Source organism: Mustela nivalis (assembly GCF_964662115.1).
Source record: "Mustela nivalis genome assembly, chromosome: 8".
Lineage (NCBI taxonomy): Eukaryota > Metazoa > Chordata > Mammalia > Carnivora > Mustelidae > Mustela > Mustela nivalis.
In genome coordinates this window covers 116,596,291-116,614,593 of record NC_139027.1, presented here as the reverse complement: position 1 = coordinate 116,614,593, position 18,303 = coordinate 116,596,291, and the positions used below count along the sequence as shown (strand labels likewise).

The following is an 18,303-nucleotide window of genomic DNA, read 5'->3' as shown; positions in this document are numbered from 1 at the left end:
GTCTGTCTTGAGACAGCCACAAAGACTTCTTTTCCTGCTGCCTGCCTGCCTTCTGAGTGCACTGGGAATTTTAGATACCAGCCTCAGGAGACAGGAACAACCCTTGCTTAATTGAGAGTTTTGGCTAATTGGGTTGCACAGGATAGGGTTTTCCTTGTGTAAATTTCCAAGAATTGCTTAGCTTCCTGTAAAATAATGAGTTCACTCTTCTCTCAGATTTGGCCATTTGGGGGGGGGGGTCCATCGTGACTCAAAAATCTTGGATCCTCACCTGGTTGTCTTTAATGTGCACATTCTACGTGGCTACTACTAGAACTTTCCCTGGTTGTTGGCTGTTTGTTGTTCTGTTTTAAGCCTCTAGCTCAGTTCTCCTCTTGCTTCATTTCACTCAATTACTGAGCCCCTAGTATGTGTGAGGTGGACCGTGAGGAGTGCAGAGACCTGGTTTCCCTCCCCTGTGAGCGCGCAGGCATGGAGGAGACTTGGATGGAGCACGATGGAAGTTACTTCACTGCGGCCTCTGAGAGATGCTGTAGGGGAACAGTTTCGAGGAATGTGGACTCCATTGAGGGAAGGGAAGGACGAGTTGTAAAAGGGTAGATGGAAGCAATCCTGGCAAGAGGTGAGGTCTAGGTAAGTAGGAAGGCCCTCATGTGTAGAGAGAAAAATGGGCCAGAGCCTCTTCCCACTCTCTGCTTGGCTGGCAGAGTCTGCATTTTACCAAGATCCCTGGAATGTTCCAGGCCTAATAGCTAGGCTTAGTATTCTCATGCTTGTTCTCATTTAATCCCCCCACTTGAAGTTGGTGTTTTTGTAACCTGGTCTTCTACGGGAGAAAATCCGGATCCATCAAGGGCTGCCCCTGGTGTCCAGACACATTAACATAATTCACATCGAGTCCTTCGTTGTGTGTTTTGGTGTCCAGGTTCCATGCACGATGCTTCCTGGATCACAGTTAAGCCTTACAGTAACCCAAGTGAGGTAGATTCTCCCTGGATTATGGATAATGAAACAGATTCATAAAGTCTTAAGACCTTTGCCCAGGGTCACATAGGCATGGAAGTGAACCATGGGGGTGCCCACCCTGGGCCTGGGAAGTCCACAGCCCTTCTCCCGTCTCTCATGTTAGGCCGGAAGGTTCTTGGCCCTTGGCCTCTGTAGGACACTGTGTCTTGTCTTGGCATTCACTCTCTGGGGTTGATTGTCTAGTGCACAATGACATTTGACTAATCTTGTGAAGTGCTTTGAACACACTCTGTGTGTTGTTACTGGTCCCAGTCTCTTTATAGTGACAGGACACAGCCCAAGGTCATTGAGACAGTGACCAGGGCTTGATCTTTGTGCTCCTCTTTCTTTGGAAGAAGAGTTTGTCTTGGGAAGGGGGCCTTGTCTTCAGCTTCTCCAGACTGATTATATAGCTTTTAACTAAGCAAAAACAGGGCTGGCTATAGTCATAATGAATTCAGAGTTCATTTTTCAAGGTTTTCCCCCCCAACCCTTTTTTTTTTTAAATTGTAATTTTATGTTCTGTTTTTTCCATTTCCCATTAAACTTGCTTCTTACCTGTTATGTGACCTCCTCTTTTGACTCTTTATTTAAGAGAATTAGAAGTAGAACATGGCCCTTTAAAGCATTCAGCCAAGTGGCAGTGCCATAATTAACCACTAAGTCTTCTCAGGCCATTCTTCTCAAACCTTCACTTTGACCCTGTTGTTCAGAATACTCATTCTGGGTGCTTTGGGGCCTTGCTGTGACCTTTTTGTTGCTGTCAGTGATGGGGTTTTGTTTGTTCTCGGCTTTTGTGTTTTTGGTACTCTTCTTAGAAGAAATTCCTCCAGTGAGATTTTCTTTTATGTCCAGTGGATTGAGCAGTTTTAGGACTTGGTGATCCGTACTCCTGAACTTGACACATTCAAGTCAAAGTCCTAATTAGTGCCCTACTGAGAAATGAATCTGCAGGTCTGTGGTTGGACCCTCAACATGAGGGACTTGGTGAACATGAAACTCCTTGGGGGCATAGGTCTGTGAACTTAACAGAGAAACTCTGTCAGCAGTGGACAGTAGAACATCTAGAATGTAGGATCATGGTTGGGAATCCGGGCCATAGAGCCTGGGCGCCATCTCCTACTGGCCGTGAGACCACAGGCAAGTAATTAATTTGGGGCCTTTGTTTCCTCACCTGTAAAAGGGGATGTAATTACGGTCTCAGTAGATAGGGGTTTGGAGTAAGAAGAGGGGATTGGCCAGAGTACTCTCTCAATGTTTCCTTCCTGTCACAGAGGACATGTGATGTTACTAAATTCTACTGATTCTGAACCTCCCAGCACCTTCCCTGCCCCCTACCACTCCTTCCGTCTTCTCCCTTGCCAGCCCTCACTTCTTGGGGTTTCCGAAACTGACGAATCCCCTCAGCTGCCGGGCGGTCTTCCATCTCTAACTCCTCATGCCCGCACAGGGAACTTGTGGCAGGGATTCTGAGACCTGCTGTCACACGTGGCAGCATCTTGGCTGTGAGAACCCAGCGTGTGTGTACACACGGTAGTGCTGTTAGCAGCCCGTGTGTCTTACTTAAACGGTAGGTCTTAAAATTGGTCACTTTAGACTCTGTAAGCAGGATATCATTCTAAAACGTGCCAAGAACTTTTAATTCCTGTTGCTTAGCGCCTAAGTTCAAATCCTTCAGTCTGCTGGACTCCCCGTTTCTTAGGACCCTACTCCAGAGGCTTCTGCTCCAGCCTCCTTTCTGCACATCTCCTGCTCTATCTCTCTGTGCTGACCCCAGATGACTTGGGTCCCTCGCTGCGAGCTCACGCCTGTGGTGTGCTCACTCTCCATCCCAGGAGACACTGCTCAAGGGCCATCCATGACTGATCTTCAGGCTGTCTCTCTCCCAACCACTTTGTCCACTCCTCAGGTGGAATCATCCCCTATTCCTTGTTCTCATTGCCATCGGCCGGCATTCTGTCTCTAATGACTGGAAGCCTGAACTAAGGCAGAGACAACTGCTGATCTCTCTGGTGTCTCACCAGCAGTGTGTGCCCAGGAAGTATTTAAATGGAATTGACTAGAGTGAAGAAATTCCAGCTTCTGGAGGCAGCTTGGGAATAGGCTTGTAAGGCCCGGGGTATGGTGTATCCCTTTCTAGGAGGGGCCTGCTGTCTGGAAGCTCACACTGACTCCTCTTTATCCCAAGCCTGTGGGCCTTGAGTTTCTGAACAAGGCAGGCCGTATTTTATTGGGTGCCACCTGCTTGACTTTTTCCCCCCATTTTCTCTGTCTCCCTTTGAACTGTGGCATAGAATGTTTTGAAACCGTTTATTCTGTGGTCTCCAGGCCATTGGACTTGAGGGGAAGGTAATGAACCTGTCCTGAAGGTAGGCCGATCTCTCTATAATCACAGTGTGTTTCTTAGCCCCCTGCACCCGGGTGACAGCATCGTGTTGTGGAAGGACTTGGCAGCAGAGGCTCATGTCTAACCCAGCCAGCCATGGCCATGATCTTGGGCAAGATCTTGGTTTGCCCACCTGTAAAAGCGTGTCTGCAGAGCTGAGATGACTCACACACTTAGCCTTTACATGGGGCCTGGAAACCAGTTGCCTGTCAGGTGAATTGATCTCCCGTCCTTAACACTTCCAGGGAACATTCCATCTTTTCTCTCCCGCTCTGGGAAGCTAAGTCTTTGACTCCCTCACCTTACAGAACTGTCCGACTGTACCAAATCAGGGAATTACAAAATTTAAGTTTGTTTCTATCCACTCAAAACACTGTAAGCTTCTCGTGGGGATTCTGCTTCACTTGGTGCGTGTATGTATTCCAGTTCTCCGTCCTGAAATTGGTGGGGAGGCACAGGCAGGCTTTGGCGACCGCCGAGACAGATGAGCTCTGAAGCTGCCTGGGACCATCTGACCTTCATGAGCCCTTGCTGACTGGTGGATCCCAGGGATATGTCTCCAGGAATCCGTGTCCTTGCAGGACCATGGGCTGGTCATCCCTGAAAGTTTGAGCACTTTCTCTCTTGCAGATTGTAGTCACCGTGGTAAATTAGAAGGGAAAGGCTTTGGTCAGAAGAGGGAGATTACCTGGGAGGTCAGGCAAGCATCAAGTAGGTTGGCATTCAGGCAGGGTATATAAAGGTGCACCAGCAGAGATTTGGGGAGAGGGAAGGCTTTCTAGGAGGCAAGAGCCCCAAAACCACCTGGTCTGGCTAGAGCATGGGCTTAACTATTTACAGCCTGAGCAGTAGGATATAGTGATCCACATTTTCATTTTCTGATTTCAGCATCCTCTGTTCCCTAGCATGTGAAGGCTTCATTCTGTGGCCTATATCCCCCGGGGTGACTGGGACCGGTGGATTCCTCGGACTTGGCTGAGGCCCGGTGGGGATGTTATGGATGGTCAGGATGTCCTCTCCCTAAAGTACCCGAGGCTCTGCAAAATCTGTTTCTTGTTTGTGACTTAACTCCCAGGAATACGTGGTGGCGGTGTCCCTCTCAGTGTGGTGGAGGTGACAAGAGGCTCACAGCTTCTGCCATCTTTCCCAACCTCTGCCCAAGGTTCTTCCCTTGGTATCCATCTCCTCCATGTTTTCCTTTGAGCTGGGAGATTACCCAGTTCACCAGGGGGCAGAACTGGCATCTTCCCCCAGCCTCATCACCTAGCCTGGGCCCTTCCTGTGACTTTACCCTGGCTGGCTTTTCCACAGGAACACATCAGGGGCCACACGCCCCGCCCCCCAACCCCCAACCCCACGGTGAGGCCGGCAGGGGCCCAGGTGGGCAGTCTGCCCGCATGCCTCTCCTGTTTGTGAGTGGACAGCTGGGGATTCCTGCGTGAAAACACAATGTGTGGTTTCTGATGAAATGAGCCCAGGGCCCTGGCCCATGCGGGGAAGTCTTCTTGCCTCCCGGACAAGTAGCCGCCCTCCCTGGTTTTCCATTCTGTCATGCTCCCTGATGCTGGGTCTGATTCTGAGCCCGCTTCTTCCTGTCCAGCGCTTTCCTCTGAACAAACAGCCCCTCCTGTAGCATCTCCCGAGCTCAGCTCATTCCCCCCAGAGCGAGCTCTAGGGTCCCCAACCCAAACCCCACACACACCCCCAGGACACTTGTTTACCCTTCTTTTCTTTCTCTGGGTTCTCATAACCTGGACTTAACAATGTAGTCTGTTTTGCAGGCTTGTTTTCTTTTTACTTGAGTTGCCCTGGTTACCAACTTTGTGTGTAAAGTAATCACCATTCCCCACCCTTTACTTCCCCACTGTTGGAGTGAAAAAGTTGCACTGTTTTCTGATGGTAGCCTTCACAGGAGGAATGTGATGGCTTTTTAATCGCTTCCTTTCCGGCTGTACCACCAGCAGACCTTTCTTGCCCTCCTTTTTATGGGTCTTTACTTTGGCGTCAGGCAGATTTGGGCTTCAGATCACCGCATCATTTCGCAGTGTTTTTAGATAAAGAGCCTCAGCCCACCAGAGCCAGTGACCTAGAAAGAGGATTATGAGATGGGAAAGAGCTAATTTTAAAATGAAAACACCCCATCTGCCCTAAACTGGTTCTACCTTTATTGTTTTGATTGTGAGTAATACAAACAAATTACATAATTACAGGGGAAGTGAGGTCTGTCAGATCGTGGTCAATACCCCGAAGCTGTTGCCTTGTCCATTTGTCTGTCCTGCCTCAGCCTAGAACTCCCAGAGCAGTGGCTTCTGTAGACTCTGCTTTGGCAGAAGCTATGTAAAGAGATGTAGCTCTTGTTTTCTGGTTGAACAGAGACCCCCGTACTAGGGATCAGAGGACTGGTCTTCACACTCAGTCATGAATGAGCCATTCATATGCCCATCCGTATACCTTCTCATCAGCAAGATGACCTCTGCCTGTTTAGACTTTGGGGACAGTTGTAGTCCTCCGATAACTTCCGCAGAGGACCAGTGTTCCGTTAATTGCTTTGTAAAGAACATTGGGATTTGTTTGGAGATGCCAGTCACCAGCTTTCCTGGAGTTTCTGTGGTTCAGCAAAAGGAAAGACTTCTGCAAAGGCAGAGCTGGAGTGTCAAGCCAATACGACTTGATTCCAACTTCTGTGTCTTCCTGTTCACACCTCTCCTGTGTTCCATGCTCCATCCCATCTCTCAGCCTAGAATACTCTCTTGCCTCTCTGCACCAATCTACTGCCTGTCCTTTAAGTGGAACTCAGGTCCTGATCCTTCTAGTCTCAGACTGGGCATCTCCTACCCACACTTCCACTGTTTGTAGTAAAAGTTGACCTTGATGCAGATACTTAAGATGCTTGCTGTCTTAGATACTTACCTGTTATCTCGTTGAAGCTAAGCTTTATAGAGGGAGGGGCCTGTTACAAACCTAGCTTGTGCTGGGCAGATATGGTAGTCGAGCAGGAAATACTGGAACATGCTTCTAAGATAAATAAATCTGTAGGACACATTTTTAGGTGCATCAGCAAGAGTCATGCAAGTTAGGAGAGAGGGGAGGAGAGGTCCTTTGCCTGGTATGGATTAACAGACATTTTTTTATGGCCTTCTTGCACCCTTGACCTTGTCTCAGCAGCAATCCCCTGAGCCGTTGCTGGGGGGAGGGGGGTTGCGATGCTTGCTGCTGGTCTGGAGACTCTAGAAGGAGACAAAGTGCCTTCCCAGGCACATGGATTGAGTCCCTGGACCCTTTACGTCTCTGGGAGCCTCAGGTTCTTCTATCTTTTAAGATGCGAGTATTTCATCCTTCCTCCCCCGATGGGGAGGGGGTTGGTAAATACTAGCTTGAAGGTCAGGGTCCAGTGTAGGTGTCCTGTGAGTGATGCCATGTGGCCATATGTACAGGTGAGGCGGTGGAAGCAGAAACTTGGAAAGGTGAACTAAGTGCCGTTGCCTCCTGCTAAACTCATTGAACCAGTCAGCAGGCAACCAGTTACTTAGCCAGGCACCAGGTAATTCCAAAGCCAGATGCTTGACTCCAGTGCCTGCAGCCTGTGTCATTCCTTAGCTCGCTAGCCCTTGACTCATCCTGTGTGAGTAGAGATGGGCCTGCTTGGTGCAGTGTTGGCTCTGTGCGGGTTTTGCTGGTCCCCTTGGCTGGGAGCCTGGTCCCCGTTGTCTGGCGTAAGCTTGCTGTGCTGCACGCGTGTGGTCGGAGAGTGGTGTGGGTGTGTCCGTGGCACTCAAGCTCTTTCCGGTCTTCCTTCGATTTAGGAGAAAGGATCCTGGGTTATGCTGAGGAGCCCTGCTATCTCTGGTTTGTCATGGAGTTCTGTGAAGGTGGAGACCTGAATCAGTACGTCCTGTCCCGGAGGCCGGACCCAGCCACCAACAAAAGCTTCATGCTACAGCTCACGAGCGCCATTGCCTTCCTGCACAAAAACCACATCGTGCACAGGGACCTAAAGCCAGACAACATCCTCATCACCGAGCGGTCTGGCACCCCCATCCTCAAGGTGGCAGACTTTGGACTAAGCAAGGTCTGTGCGGGGTTAGCCCCCCGAGGAAAAGAGGGCCATCAAGACAGCAAAAATGTGAATGTGAATAAATACTGGCTGTCTTCAGCCTGCGGCTCAGACTTCTACATGGCCCCCGAAGTCTGGGAGGGACACTACACAGCCAAGGCCGACATCTTTGCTCTGGGCATTATCATCTGGGCAATGATAGAAAGAATCACTTTCATTGACTCTGAGACCAAGAAGGAGCTCCTGGGGACCTATATCAAACAGGGGACTGAAATCGTCCCTGTTGGTGAGGCGCTGCTAGAAAACCCAAAGATGGAGTTGCATATCCCCCAGAAACGCAGGACTTCCATGTCTGAGGGGATCAAGCAGCTCTTGAAAGATATGTTAGCTGCTAACCCACAGGACCGGCCTGATGCCTTTGAACTTGAAACCAGAATGGACCAGGTCACATGTGCTGCTTAAAATTCAGGGCAAAGCATCTTGAGTGTTGTTAAACTAGGTGAGTGTACCCTTTTTGTTCTGCATGCCAACTTCCTGGACTGGATTCTTCATCTCAGGCCCTACGGTGGGCCCCGTGGAGCTGGGGGGAGGGTTGAAGACACCCGAGTGCTTATTGTGAGAGGACTCACCCAGGTCTTGAGGAGGAGATCTGTGGGGCGGAGTAAGAGCTGGAAAATCTAGAGAAGTCCTCTGAGTGCACATCTCTAGTGTTTTAGAAATACTTTTTCTTGACCATTAATAAACGCTTACTGAAGAAAGTGTGCAAAAGAGGTACGGACAGTTTTTTTCAGGGAATATATGCTGTCCCTAATTGTGTCTCCGATTCACATGTCCAGTTCTGCACAGTTGAGATCGTGCTATATTTAGGTCTAGTTTTGGGTCCTGCTCTTTGAGCACTGCTCTGAGCATCTCCTATGTGATACTCGGGAAGTACGGTTTTCAGTAATTGACATTCCACTATACGTACCGTAATGTGACCAGTCTCCTATTTCAGATACAGAAGAGAAGAAGGGTTTTCTCTTCTTTTAGATAGTGTTGGTGATGTGATGAGTGAGTTCTTAGATGGAAGTTTCTGCTTACTTAAGAGATTGATTGTAGGCTTTTTTATTTGTCAAGTGTTACGCTAGGCTCTGAGGTAACAGCAGTGAGCAAATTTAAGAAAACAGCCCCATCCCCATGAATTCTCCACCTTCGTTGAATTAGTCAGGGAGAGAAACATTGATCGATAATCGCCGCAGGTGTTTTATGACAAAGGAGAAATGGTAGGATGGGAAATTGGCCTTTTAGGGGGTTGGCACCCCGAGGCAGGTGTAGGGAATTGGGGGTGGGGCAGGGAGGATTCCACGGAAAAGGGCGACTAACCTCTGCCAAGGACCTGAAGCCAGAGGGAGCCCCGCACACCTGAGCACCTCCACGGGCTTGGGGTAGGGTAGTGAAGAGGAAAGCAGACTCGGAGTAATCAGCGACCTGCCCAGGGGAGCAGGCAGAGCTGAGGTGGAAAGTCCGAAGTGTGTACCAGGAAGGGCCATGGTTGTTTAGTTGGACCAGAGGCTGAAGTGAGCAAGGGAAATAAGATAGAAATAAGGTGATACGGGGAATTTGACCTTGGTGGGCATTTGGGAGCCATGGGCGGACCAGGGCAGAACGGTGCAGTGTTGAGGTTCTCAGGACAGGTGAGTTGGGTTGAACCAGAGCCTGGGAGACCAGTTGGACCCATGATTTTATTCCCACTGCTAGCACAAGGAGATGTTCTTGAACCTGAAATTGAGCAGCACTGAGGATGGAGGAGTGCCTGGATCATCATCAGGCAGGCCGTTGGCAAGACAGCCGGCTGGTTGTGGAAGCAGAAGAAAGTAATACACTGGGGGAGATTGACAGCAGTAGACGCAATGGCTGGCTGGGGTATTGGTCAGATTTGACTTGTTTTCAAATAACGCAGTCTCGCTTTGTGGGGAGGGAGGAGAATGTTAACTGCGGTAGCAATCTGTTTGCCTTCGCCAGCCTGCAAGGGGTTAAGTCTTTTATCCTCCGTCCTTCTAAAGCAGGTGCAGGCATATCTTACTCATGACCCTCCTACCTTGTTTTCTTAATCTGGCAAGCTGGAAATAAGCGACTCTGAGATTTGCTGAAGCCCTGAGATGAGGGCTGGTGCTAATCCCAGGGGTCACCCTGCACACGAAGCTGTCTGTCACCTGGGTGGGTTCTTAGTCCCTTCCTTGCCCTCCACCACCCTCAGAGTGCCGTGGTGAGTGCTTGCTGAGGGGAGCCTGCTCAGAGCCTCAGTGTTCTCAGTCCCTAGGTTTACTTCTTCCTTCCCACAAACCTCGAGCTCTGCAGCGGGACAACAGGCCAGGTCATCCTGCTGCCCACTGGGTAAGCGCGTTCTCCAGAGCTTGGTTTGGGGCTGTGTTGCGTTAGAGCCCAGAGGGTTGGCTAGACCACATTTTAGTCGGATTTCATGCCACTGCTTCTCATTCCCAACTGATCCCTTCTGCTTTTAAAAAAACCTCTTACAGGGACACCTGGGTGGCACAATCGGTTAAGCGCCTGACTCTTGGTTTCGGTTCAGGTTGTGATCTCTGGGTCGTGAGGTTGGGGCCCTGCTCAGCGTGGAGTCTGCTTCAGATTCTCTCCCTCTGCACCTTCCTTCCCTCGACTCCCACCCCACAACGTGCACACGCACGTTCTCTCTCTAAAATAAATCTTAAAAAAAAAAAAACCAAATAAGCAAACACCTGTTGGAGTTCAAGTTTGTCCTGGGATAGGATGGAACTTGTCATTGGAAGAGAGATTTGAATTTGGGTAAGGATTTTGGGGCTGTCACAGCTTCTGGAGATCATGCCACTGCTGGGATTTGTGCAGCTTTGCAGGGCAAAGTTCTAGCTCCAAGAAGGGTGATTCCTTCACTTAGGAGAAATAGGTGACCTTGACATAAGAGAAGATGAGGCACATAATTCTACTGAGTGTCCCAGGCTCTGACCACTAGTGATGACAACAGTTCTTGGTCAGCTGGTGCCTATATGATCATTGCCTAGCCTTGCCTGTCCCAGTGGGGCACTTAGACTTTGTGGGCCTGGGCCCGGGTCCCTATAACCAGGAGTTGCCGCTTTTATATGCCAAAAGCTTCAAATCGTTTGCAGTGTCAACGAGTTGTGTCTCGCTGTTCACAGAATCAGAGGCTTGAGTTGGAAAGAGCTCTTGTCCAGACTACCCCTGCTCCCCACTTCAGTTTTATAGATAGAGAAGTGAATTTCATGTGTGTTCGTTCATTGACGAACTATTTGCCAGGGATAATTTTAGTCACAGAAGATATTTTAGTGGATAAAATAGACAAATTCTTGCAGGTGTGGCTCTGGCATTATGCTGGGGAGACAGACAATAAACATAAGTAATAAATGTTTGAAAATGCTGAGTGCTCTGGGCGGCCTTAGGGTAGAACAAGGGAGATCAGAATGCTGGGAGGTGGAGGGCAGAGGTGTACTTTTAAAGGGAAGAGATCAGGGTGGGTCTCTTGAGACCGTGACATTTGAGTAAAGGCTAGGAGTTGAGAGAGTGAGTCATGAGGATTTCTGGAAAAAGAGCATCCCAGACAGACAGGGATGACCAGTATAAAAGCTTGAAAGCTGCATAGAAAGCTGGGAGGGGAGTATATAGAAAAAGCAAGAAAGCTAACTAGGGTCAATTAGAGTGGGCCCGTAGGCCGTTGTATGTATCTGGGCTTTGGGCCTGAGTAAGATGGAAAGTCCTGAATGCATGTTCATTCAGCTGTGGGATAACTAAGCTTTTGAAAGGATTGTTGTGGCTACTGTGAGAAAAGTAAACTTTGGGGGAACAAGCCAGGGGATATGATGGGAGGATTCTGTAGCAATCCAAGTGAGAGAATGGTGGCTTTGAGCAATGGAGCCCAGGAAGTGATACTAGATTGCGGATGAACGTTGAAGTCAGCCAATCATTTCTTGCGGGATTGAATGTAAGGTATGACAGAAAGGAATCAAAGAATACTTAGAGGTTTTGGCCTTGGAAGCCTTTGGAAGGGTAGAGTTGCCACCAAGTGAGATGGAAAGGACATGGAGAGGAACAGGTTGGACCGGAGAACATCGGGCTTTGCTGCCATGTGTAAGTTTGCAGTGCCTGTTTAAAATCCAAGTACAGAGGTGGAGTGTTTAGTGGGATGAGTCTGGAGTTCAGGGGAGAGATCTGGTCTAGAGATAGAAATTTAGAAATGGCCAAGGTACCCAGAGTGGGTATAGAGATTTCAAAGAATGACTGGGCTCTGGGCCATCCCCCAGGGAGGTTGGGAAAAAGGAAAGGAGTCAGCAAGATAGGAGACCTGGGCTGTGGTTTCCTGGAAGCAGGTGAAGACAGTAGGAGGAGGAATTGGCGATGTGCTGGTGGATTGAGGGACATGGGGACTGAGGATTGACCTTTGGCTTTAGCGATTGGGAAGTCATTGGCACTTACGAGCAATTTTGGTGTGGCAGGTAGTGAGGAGAGTCCCTCAAACCACAGCAGGTTTGAGAGGGAATGAAAGGAGGAGAATTGGAGACAGAATCGACTGGAGACTCTCCACTTTTTTTGTTTAAAAGTCAGGTTGGTCCAGTTGTACTTGGAAAATTGAGGACTCTAAAAAAGCTTTTGTTTTGGGTTATATCTATGGATACTGGTAGTAGTAAAAATTAAAACTGAGAAATGTTTTAAGTGTTCTTTTCAAATGACTAAATAATCAGTTATATGTTAAGGATAAGTATTATAATTTATGAAAAATATTTCAAACAAAAATTTAGCGAATAGAGAGGCATTGTTTTATATTAACAAATCTTTTCATTATCTGCCTTAATAACTGGGTTCTCACGTTTGCTTGGGATTTTAATCTGGTACCATGTCAGTCAGCATGTAACCTCTAGAAAACAGAGGATGTGAAAAAGCCAAACTCAGCTTGGTGTTACTGTGAGCAGGGTTGGCTTCGTGGAGTTCCGCACTCTGGACCACCCTTTTGGGAACTGGTGGTATAAAGAAATCTTCTGGAGGAATTTTCTGTGAAGGGGAGCAGCTGAGAAGTAGGGGGCAGCTGGAGACCTAAAAGGAATTATTCGAAGTCCCAAATGAAGGGACAGAATGTGTGTGTCCTTATTCCTTGTAAGCTTTCCCATAGGCCTCTTGTTGGGACTCAGGCTCCAGCTGCATATAGGAGACACTCGTCCCCTGCACGGTGTGGTGAAGAACAGCGTCACTAGTCTGGTCTTGTAGATTTCAGAGTAGTGTTCAAATCAGTGCTCATCACATGTTTTAGGTTTTTGCAACAGTGAATAGATGTGCTTTGGGCGGGAAACATGGGATTCCTTTGAAAGGAGTATTGCCTAGTGGACTGTTAAGGACTGAGAGGTTCCATTTTTTTGTGGCTTACTGGCCACGTGACCTCAGGCATGTTATATTAGCTCTTGATTTTATCATCCATTAAATGGGGGTAGATCATATTAATGAGGTTGTTGGAATCACAGGTTGGGAAAGTACCCTATATAACCTCCCTAATGAAATGCTAAATTTTAGATACACACTTTGGCTTGAGGTGAAAGTATTATCTTCATCTCTGAAGACAGTGGTCTTTAGTAGCCTTGCTTCAGAGGATTACCAAGTATCCCTTTAAAAAAAAAAAAAAAAAAAAAGCTGGACTCCAGGCAACTCTGGCCAATTGCTTGTTCCGGAAAACTTATCTATTTTTAAAGATTACTCAGTAGTGTATTCTATCTCTCCCTTATTTGTCATTTTTTAAAGATGTTTAATAATTCCTAATGTTTCCTCCCAGCGAGCCACAGACCTTACCCAAGTGGGTAAGCTAAACTGCTGTTCCTAGGTGCCACCACCCACCTCCGTTACCAGGGAGGGTGCTGTGAGATGAGGGAGGCTGCATTCATGGCCAAGTTTGCGGTCTCAGATGAGCCTCAGTTACTAGGGCCTTTGGTAGTCAGGGCCCTTGAATGACATTTATCTGGAGCTGGCAGCTTGGGCCTGCTGAAGGAAATCAGATGTTGGTGTGGCCTAAAGGATCGTAGAAAATATTCTTTGTTCCATATGTGATCTTCGTAGCTACCTAACATCAGAGGAAAAAAAAAAATCCAGCCTAATTTATTGTTGAAGTAATAAAGGATGTATTTATTCTTGGTGTGAGGTCCAGAGATGTGGCTCTGGGCTCCATGTTGGCGGACCTGAGTTGACCCCTTGACCTGGGCTTCAGATTTTTCACTTTTTACAAGATTGGAGGTGGAGGTTCCCAGGCTGCTTGTTGGACCCCTGATGGTCTTCTGGGGGTTCACAGGCTTCGACTTATCTAACTGACAGCAGCATGTTGGCTCACAGTGAAGCTGTAGAAACCAATTCAGATGAATTCATTACTTTTGGCAAAATTATACCCCAGTTGTGTCACATTATAGGTGTTGAGTTAAAAGTGATACTGGAAACCAAAAAATGGAAAAGAAATTCTCTAAAAAAAAAAATTAATTTTTTTAAAAGATTTTTATTTAGCAAGAGAGGGAACACAAGCAGGAGGAGTGGGAGAGGGAGAAGCAGACTCCTCGCCAAGCAGGGAGCCCGATGCGGGGCTTGATTCCAAGACCCTGGGATCACGACTGAGCCGAAGGCAGATGCTTAACGACTGAGCTACCCAGGCCCCCCTGTGTGGTTCATTTTAATAGCAAAGTTTTCAGAATAGTCCTGGGAGGGTAAATTAGAACCGGCTTTTCGGTGAGCAGATGGGAACCTGGGATAAATAGGTAGGTATTCAGGACCTGTGTCAGTTGAGTGTGACTTCGTTGTCCAGCCGTGAGGACAGATGTGAGCAAATCCAGGAGCACCTAAGACATGCCCTTCACCTGTGGGAGGTGGCAGCACGAAGCCAAGCTGCTAGGGCATGAGAGCCCCCCCACATGGAGCCTCTCCTGGGGGGGTGTGCGGAGCCGAGGGGTTAGGTTTTCAAGGAGAGCAACAGTGCAGAAGATGTTGATAATCACTGGTCATCCCTGGGTCCAAGTACTTTTTGACCTTTATTTCAGCTTCCCGAAGGTCACAACTGATAAGGAGCCAAGTCTAGATTTGAACCCAGGTCTGAGTCCCTGGTGTGCCCTGACCTGGGGTAATGTCTCATTGAAACACCTGCAGAAATCACGCGTCTTTTTAACGGAATTCAACAAACAGTTGCACCGAGTGGAGTCTGAGATGCATAACGTGGGCACGAGGTGCTTGGCCATTAGTAGCCTTCTGGTTGGGAGGGAGTCTCTCGTACTCCAATAAGGTGTGCTGTGCTGCTCAACAGGTAGGTAGCCTCTGGGAGGGATGAGCAAGGACATCTCCATGAAGCCATAGCCTCCAGAGGAACCATTTGGTTCCTACAGTCAGTTTGGTTCCTATACCCCAGAGTCTTATCCCACTTAGTCTCTGGTACAGCCTTGAACTTTCCAAAGAGGACAGAAGGCAGGAAATGCCATCCTCGCCCTGAAGTGGGCGATTAGATCCGTACAGAATAGGGCTTTCATTTAAAGTTGAGAGATCGTTGGGAGGGGGATGTATTTAGCCGGTAAGGATAAGTCCTTGGATCCAAGCAGATCTGCCGTCTCTGAGCCTGTTTGGAGCCCCCGTCTACACAGTAGACGTCTCAGCCTGGGCTTCCTTGGCTCGAGCACTGCACAGGACTAAGAGCGGAGGATTGTGCTTGAGGATCTCTTCTCGCTGGGAAATTAAAGCTCTGCCTTCACTCTGAGGACCCGGTGGCCCGAGTGCCAGCATCCAGGGAGACCGTGGGGACTGGTCTGTCTCCTTGTGTTTGCTCAGGGCTCCCCCAGGTCCAGAAGGCTGGTGTTTGTAAGGCCAGGCAGCTCCCTGGGGCCCGGCTTCTGCCCTTGCCCTTGCTGTCCCCTGACAGCTCCAGCTGTACCCACGGGAGGAAGCGGAGCTGTCGATTATGTAATGGGGCTGGTGGCCCCCAGGGAGAGTCTGTCCCTTAAAGCTCTGCAGGACATCAGAGCATCTGCAAGGGGACAGGCCTGCCCCAGGGCTGTTGTTGCTCACATTCTCCTCCCTGGCATCCCTGGCTCCTCCTGGCCCAGACGATGGCCCTTTGGGCAAAGCAAAATCCCTTTTGTAATTGTCCAGCTATAAGCAAGGCTGCCTGATGGTTGGGGTCCTTCCAAGTCCCATTTCCTCTTCCCCCAGGACACAGACACTCCTACCAACGTAACAACTCCTGGGTATCAAAACCTGCATGCAGATTCCCCTTGGGTCACCCTGATACAGCCTCACACAGGCAGGTAAGGCTAGGCTGGGATAGTGAGACACCCACATAACCAGGGGTCAGGCCCTGATAGGCAGAAGCCACAGGGCAGCAGAAGTCAAAATTATGCAAAGGTCAGAAGGTGGGAGGCCAGAAGCCCGCGCACATGATGGCCGTTGAGAGAGCACAGGCAGGAGGGAGTGCTGACAGCAGTCTGTGGAACCAGGCCAGGGAAAAGGCTCTGGTGTGACCCAAAGGCAGTCTACTGTCTCTGTTCCCCTTGCCAGGGATCCTGGCAGAAGCCCCTTCCCAGTGAACATAGCTGGGGCTTCTTGAGACTTGAGGATCCAAAGCAGAATAGCAGTAGCTGCCAGATTTCTCCCCAACAAGTCTCCCAGTTCATTTATGATGTGTGGACTAAAGCAGGGGGTCTGTCCTTGGTGCCCCATCACTGATGTGGCTGCCCACAGCCCTGTGTTCAAAGATGCTGGGGCCAAGTCACATTTATTTGGTGAGCAAGAGCCCTCCTGGTAAATGCAGGCACTGGCCCAGGGGTGGTATTGACAGTGGAGACCCCCAGTGCTGTCCTCTAGGAGTTCACTGTGTAGCAATGGGGAGATGACAGTAGCTGCAGCTCAGGAGAGATCCAGGAAGCCTGGAGGGAGTGGATGAAAAGCTTCCTGGAGGAGGTGGCACCTTGGGCTGGTTCTTGAAGGTCACTTTAGAGGCCCCTTGTAAACCAGGTCATAAACAAACAGATCACAGCTCAGGGCTCTCCAGAAACTGACCTTTCGCGACCTGAGGCTTTTTGGGTACAAGACCCAGCTGGCCAGGGGAGAAGGTACTGTTCTAGTTATGAAATCCCAACCAGAGATGCCTCCTAGACCCCAGGCGTGGGGAGAAAGCCCACAGTTCCGTCTTGATAAACCAGGGCAGCGGCATACAAGCTCCTAGCCCCTCCTTGCCACTAGTGAGTCCTCTTTGGTATTACAGAACCCGAGGAAATGGAGACCTCCTCCAGCACCTCTCGGATTCAGAAGCTTGGCAGGCCTTAAAACTGCCAGCCAAGTTTAAAATAAATCAATACCATAAAATACTGCAATGAATTTCCCAACTTTAAAGGAATTTCACTTTCAGTTAGAGGTGCCAAGGGAAAGCTGTAACTCAGTCTGCATCATACGCAGGTCAGATTTCTGTGTTTTGTTTCTTTGTAAAAGAAAATGCTATTTAGGGCCTCGGGGGGCAGGATTAGAGCCACCCAGGCACACCACAGGGCATGGGGAGGAAGGTGAAGATGCTTCTGTTTTTCCAGGATGCAAAAAGGAGCTGGATATGGGGCCCTGGGTAATAGTCTCACGAAGGGGAACCTTGGCTCTTAATCATTCTGAGGCCTGGCTCCACGGCTGTGATGGAAGGCCGGTCAGCTTCCGTGTATGGTGGTGGATTTTAGTATTAGCCCGTTCCAATGGGAAAGTCACAGATATGGTGTGAGCCAGGTGACTCGCTCTTCATTTACTTCTGTCCATTTGGAAAAAGGAAATCTTTCCATGTCATGGACAGCACCCTTTTGTTTTTTTGCCTTTCTGCTCTTTTCAGACATGTCTAAGACATGTCCTTCCTTCCAGAAGGCTCTGGTCTGGGGCATGTCTGAGGCATGGGCTGTGAAAGTACAGTGCAGTCAGATCTTGGCAGAGGGCATGGGCCTTACTGGCCCAGCCCAGCCTTGTCCAGACATAAGGAGAACTGGAAGTCACAAGTAAAGACTCATTTGTTGTTAGTAACCAGATTGCATACTTGGATTTGATGAATGTTTGGAAGGAACCCTTGGTTTGCATGGGGCAGCAGAAATGAGTGTGAGTATACCACACCCCAGACAAACAACACAGTGACTCTTACCTTCTAGAAAAAACTGTTTGGGAGTTTAAGTCCGTTGCCTAAACTGAAATCCAGATGTCACCGCCGATGTGATCCAGAGCTTCTCCCTGCCCTGCCCTGAGCGCACCAAGCAGGTGTAGCACCAAGAGCCCTTGGAGAGCCTGTCCCTCCAGCCTGGTGTCTGGGAGCCCTCTTGCTGTGGGTCAGCTGTTCTGGAACTCTGGTTTCCCACCTGCTCATAGAGTGTCACTGAGTTGGGCATGAGCTCACGGTTAGGCAGACTTAGATGTGAGCATTCGGGATCTACAGCCTGATGATGTGGCCTGGGCCAAGTTTAACCAGAATTCAAAAGATGGCTTCCTCTCTGTCAGTGGGAGGGACGGAGGATATCACGAGTAAGATGTTTCCTACTTGGCAGATCACGATTCTACCCTGCAACCTTGAAGATGTTGACAAGCTACCGCCACGCTCCTCCCTGCCCCTCACTAGCTCACCAGCACACACCGTGTCCATGACCAACCTTCTTCGAGTGTAGTCCCCAGACAGGCAACGTCACTGGGAAACTTGTCAGAACGCATATTTCTGGTCCACTTATGTAAGAGCTAGGAAAAGGAGGGGTAGCCTGGGTGGCTCAGTGGGTTAAGCCTCTGCCTTCGGCTCAGGTCATGATCCTAGGGTCCTGGGATCGAGCCCCGCATCGGGCTCTCTGCTTGGCAGGGAGCC

At 49.2% G+C, this 18,303-nt stretch overlaps 1 protein-coding gene across 1 annotated transcript in view; it reads left to right on the top strand.

Annotated features, from left to right (window-relative positions):
* Nucleotides 1-18,303, top strand: part of STK35 (serine/threonine kinase 35) — a 42,194-nt gene that overhangs the window by 6,147 nt on the left and 17,744 nt on the right. The window contains exon 3 of the mRNA XM_082743743.1: nucleotides 7,195-7,944. Within this exon, the coding sequence (XP_082599869.1) occupies nucleotides 7,195-7,907 (713 nt within the window). The 3' untranslated portion in view covers nucleotides 7,908-7,944. The remainder of the gene's footprint in view (nucleotides 1-7,194; nucleotides 7,945-18,303) is intronic.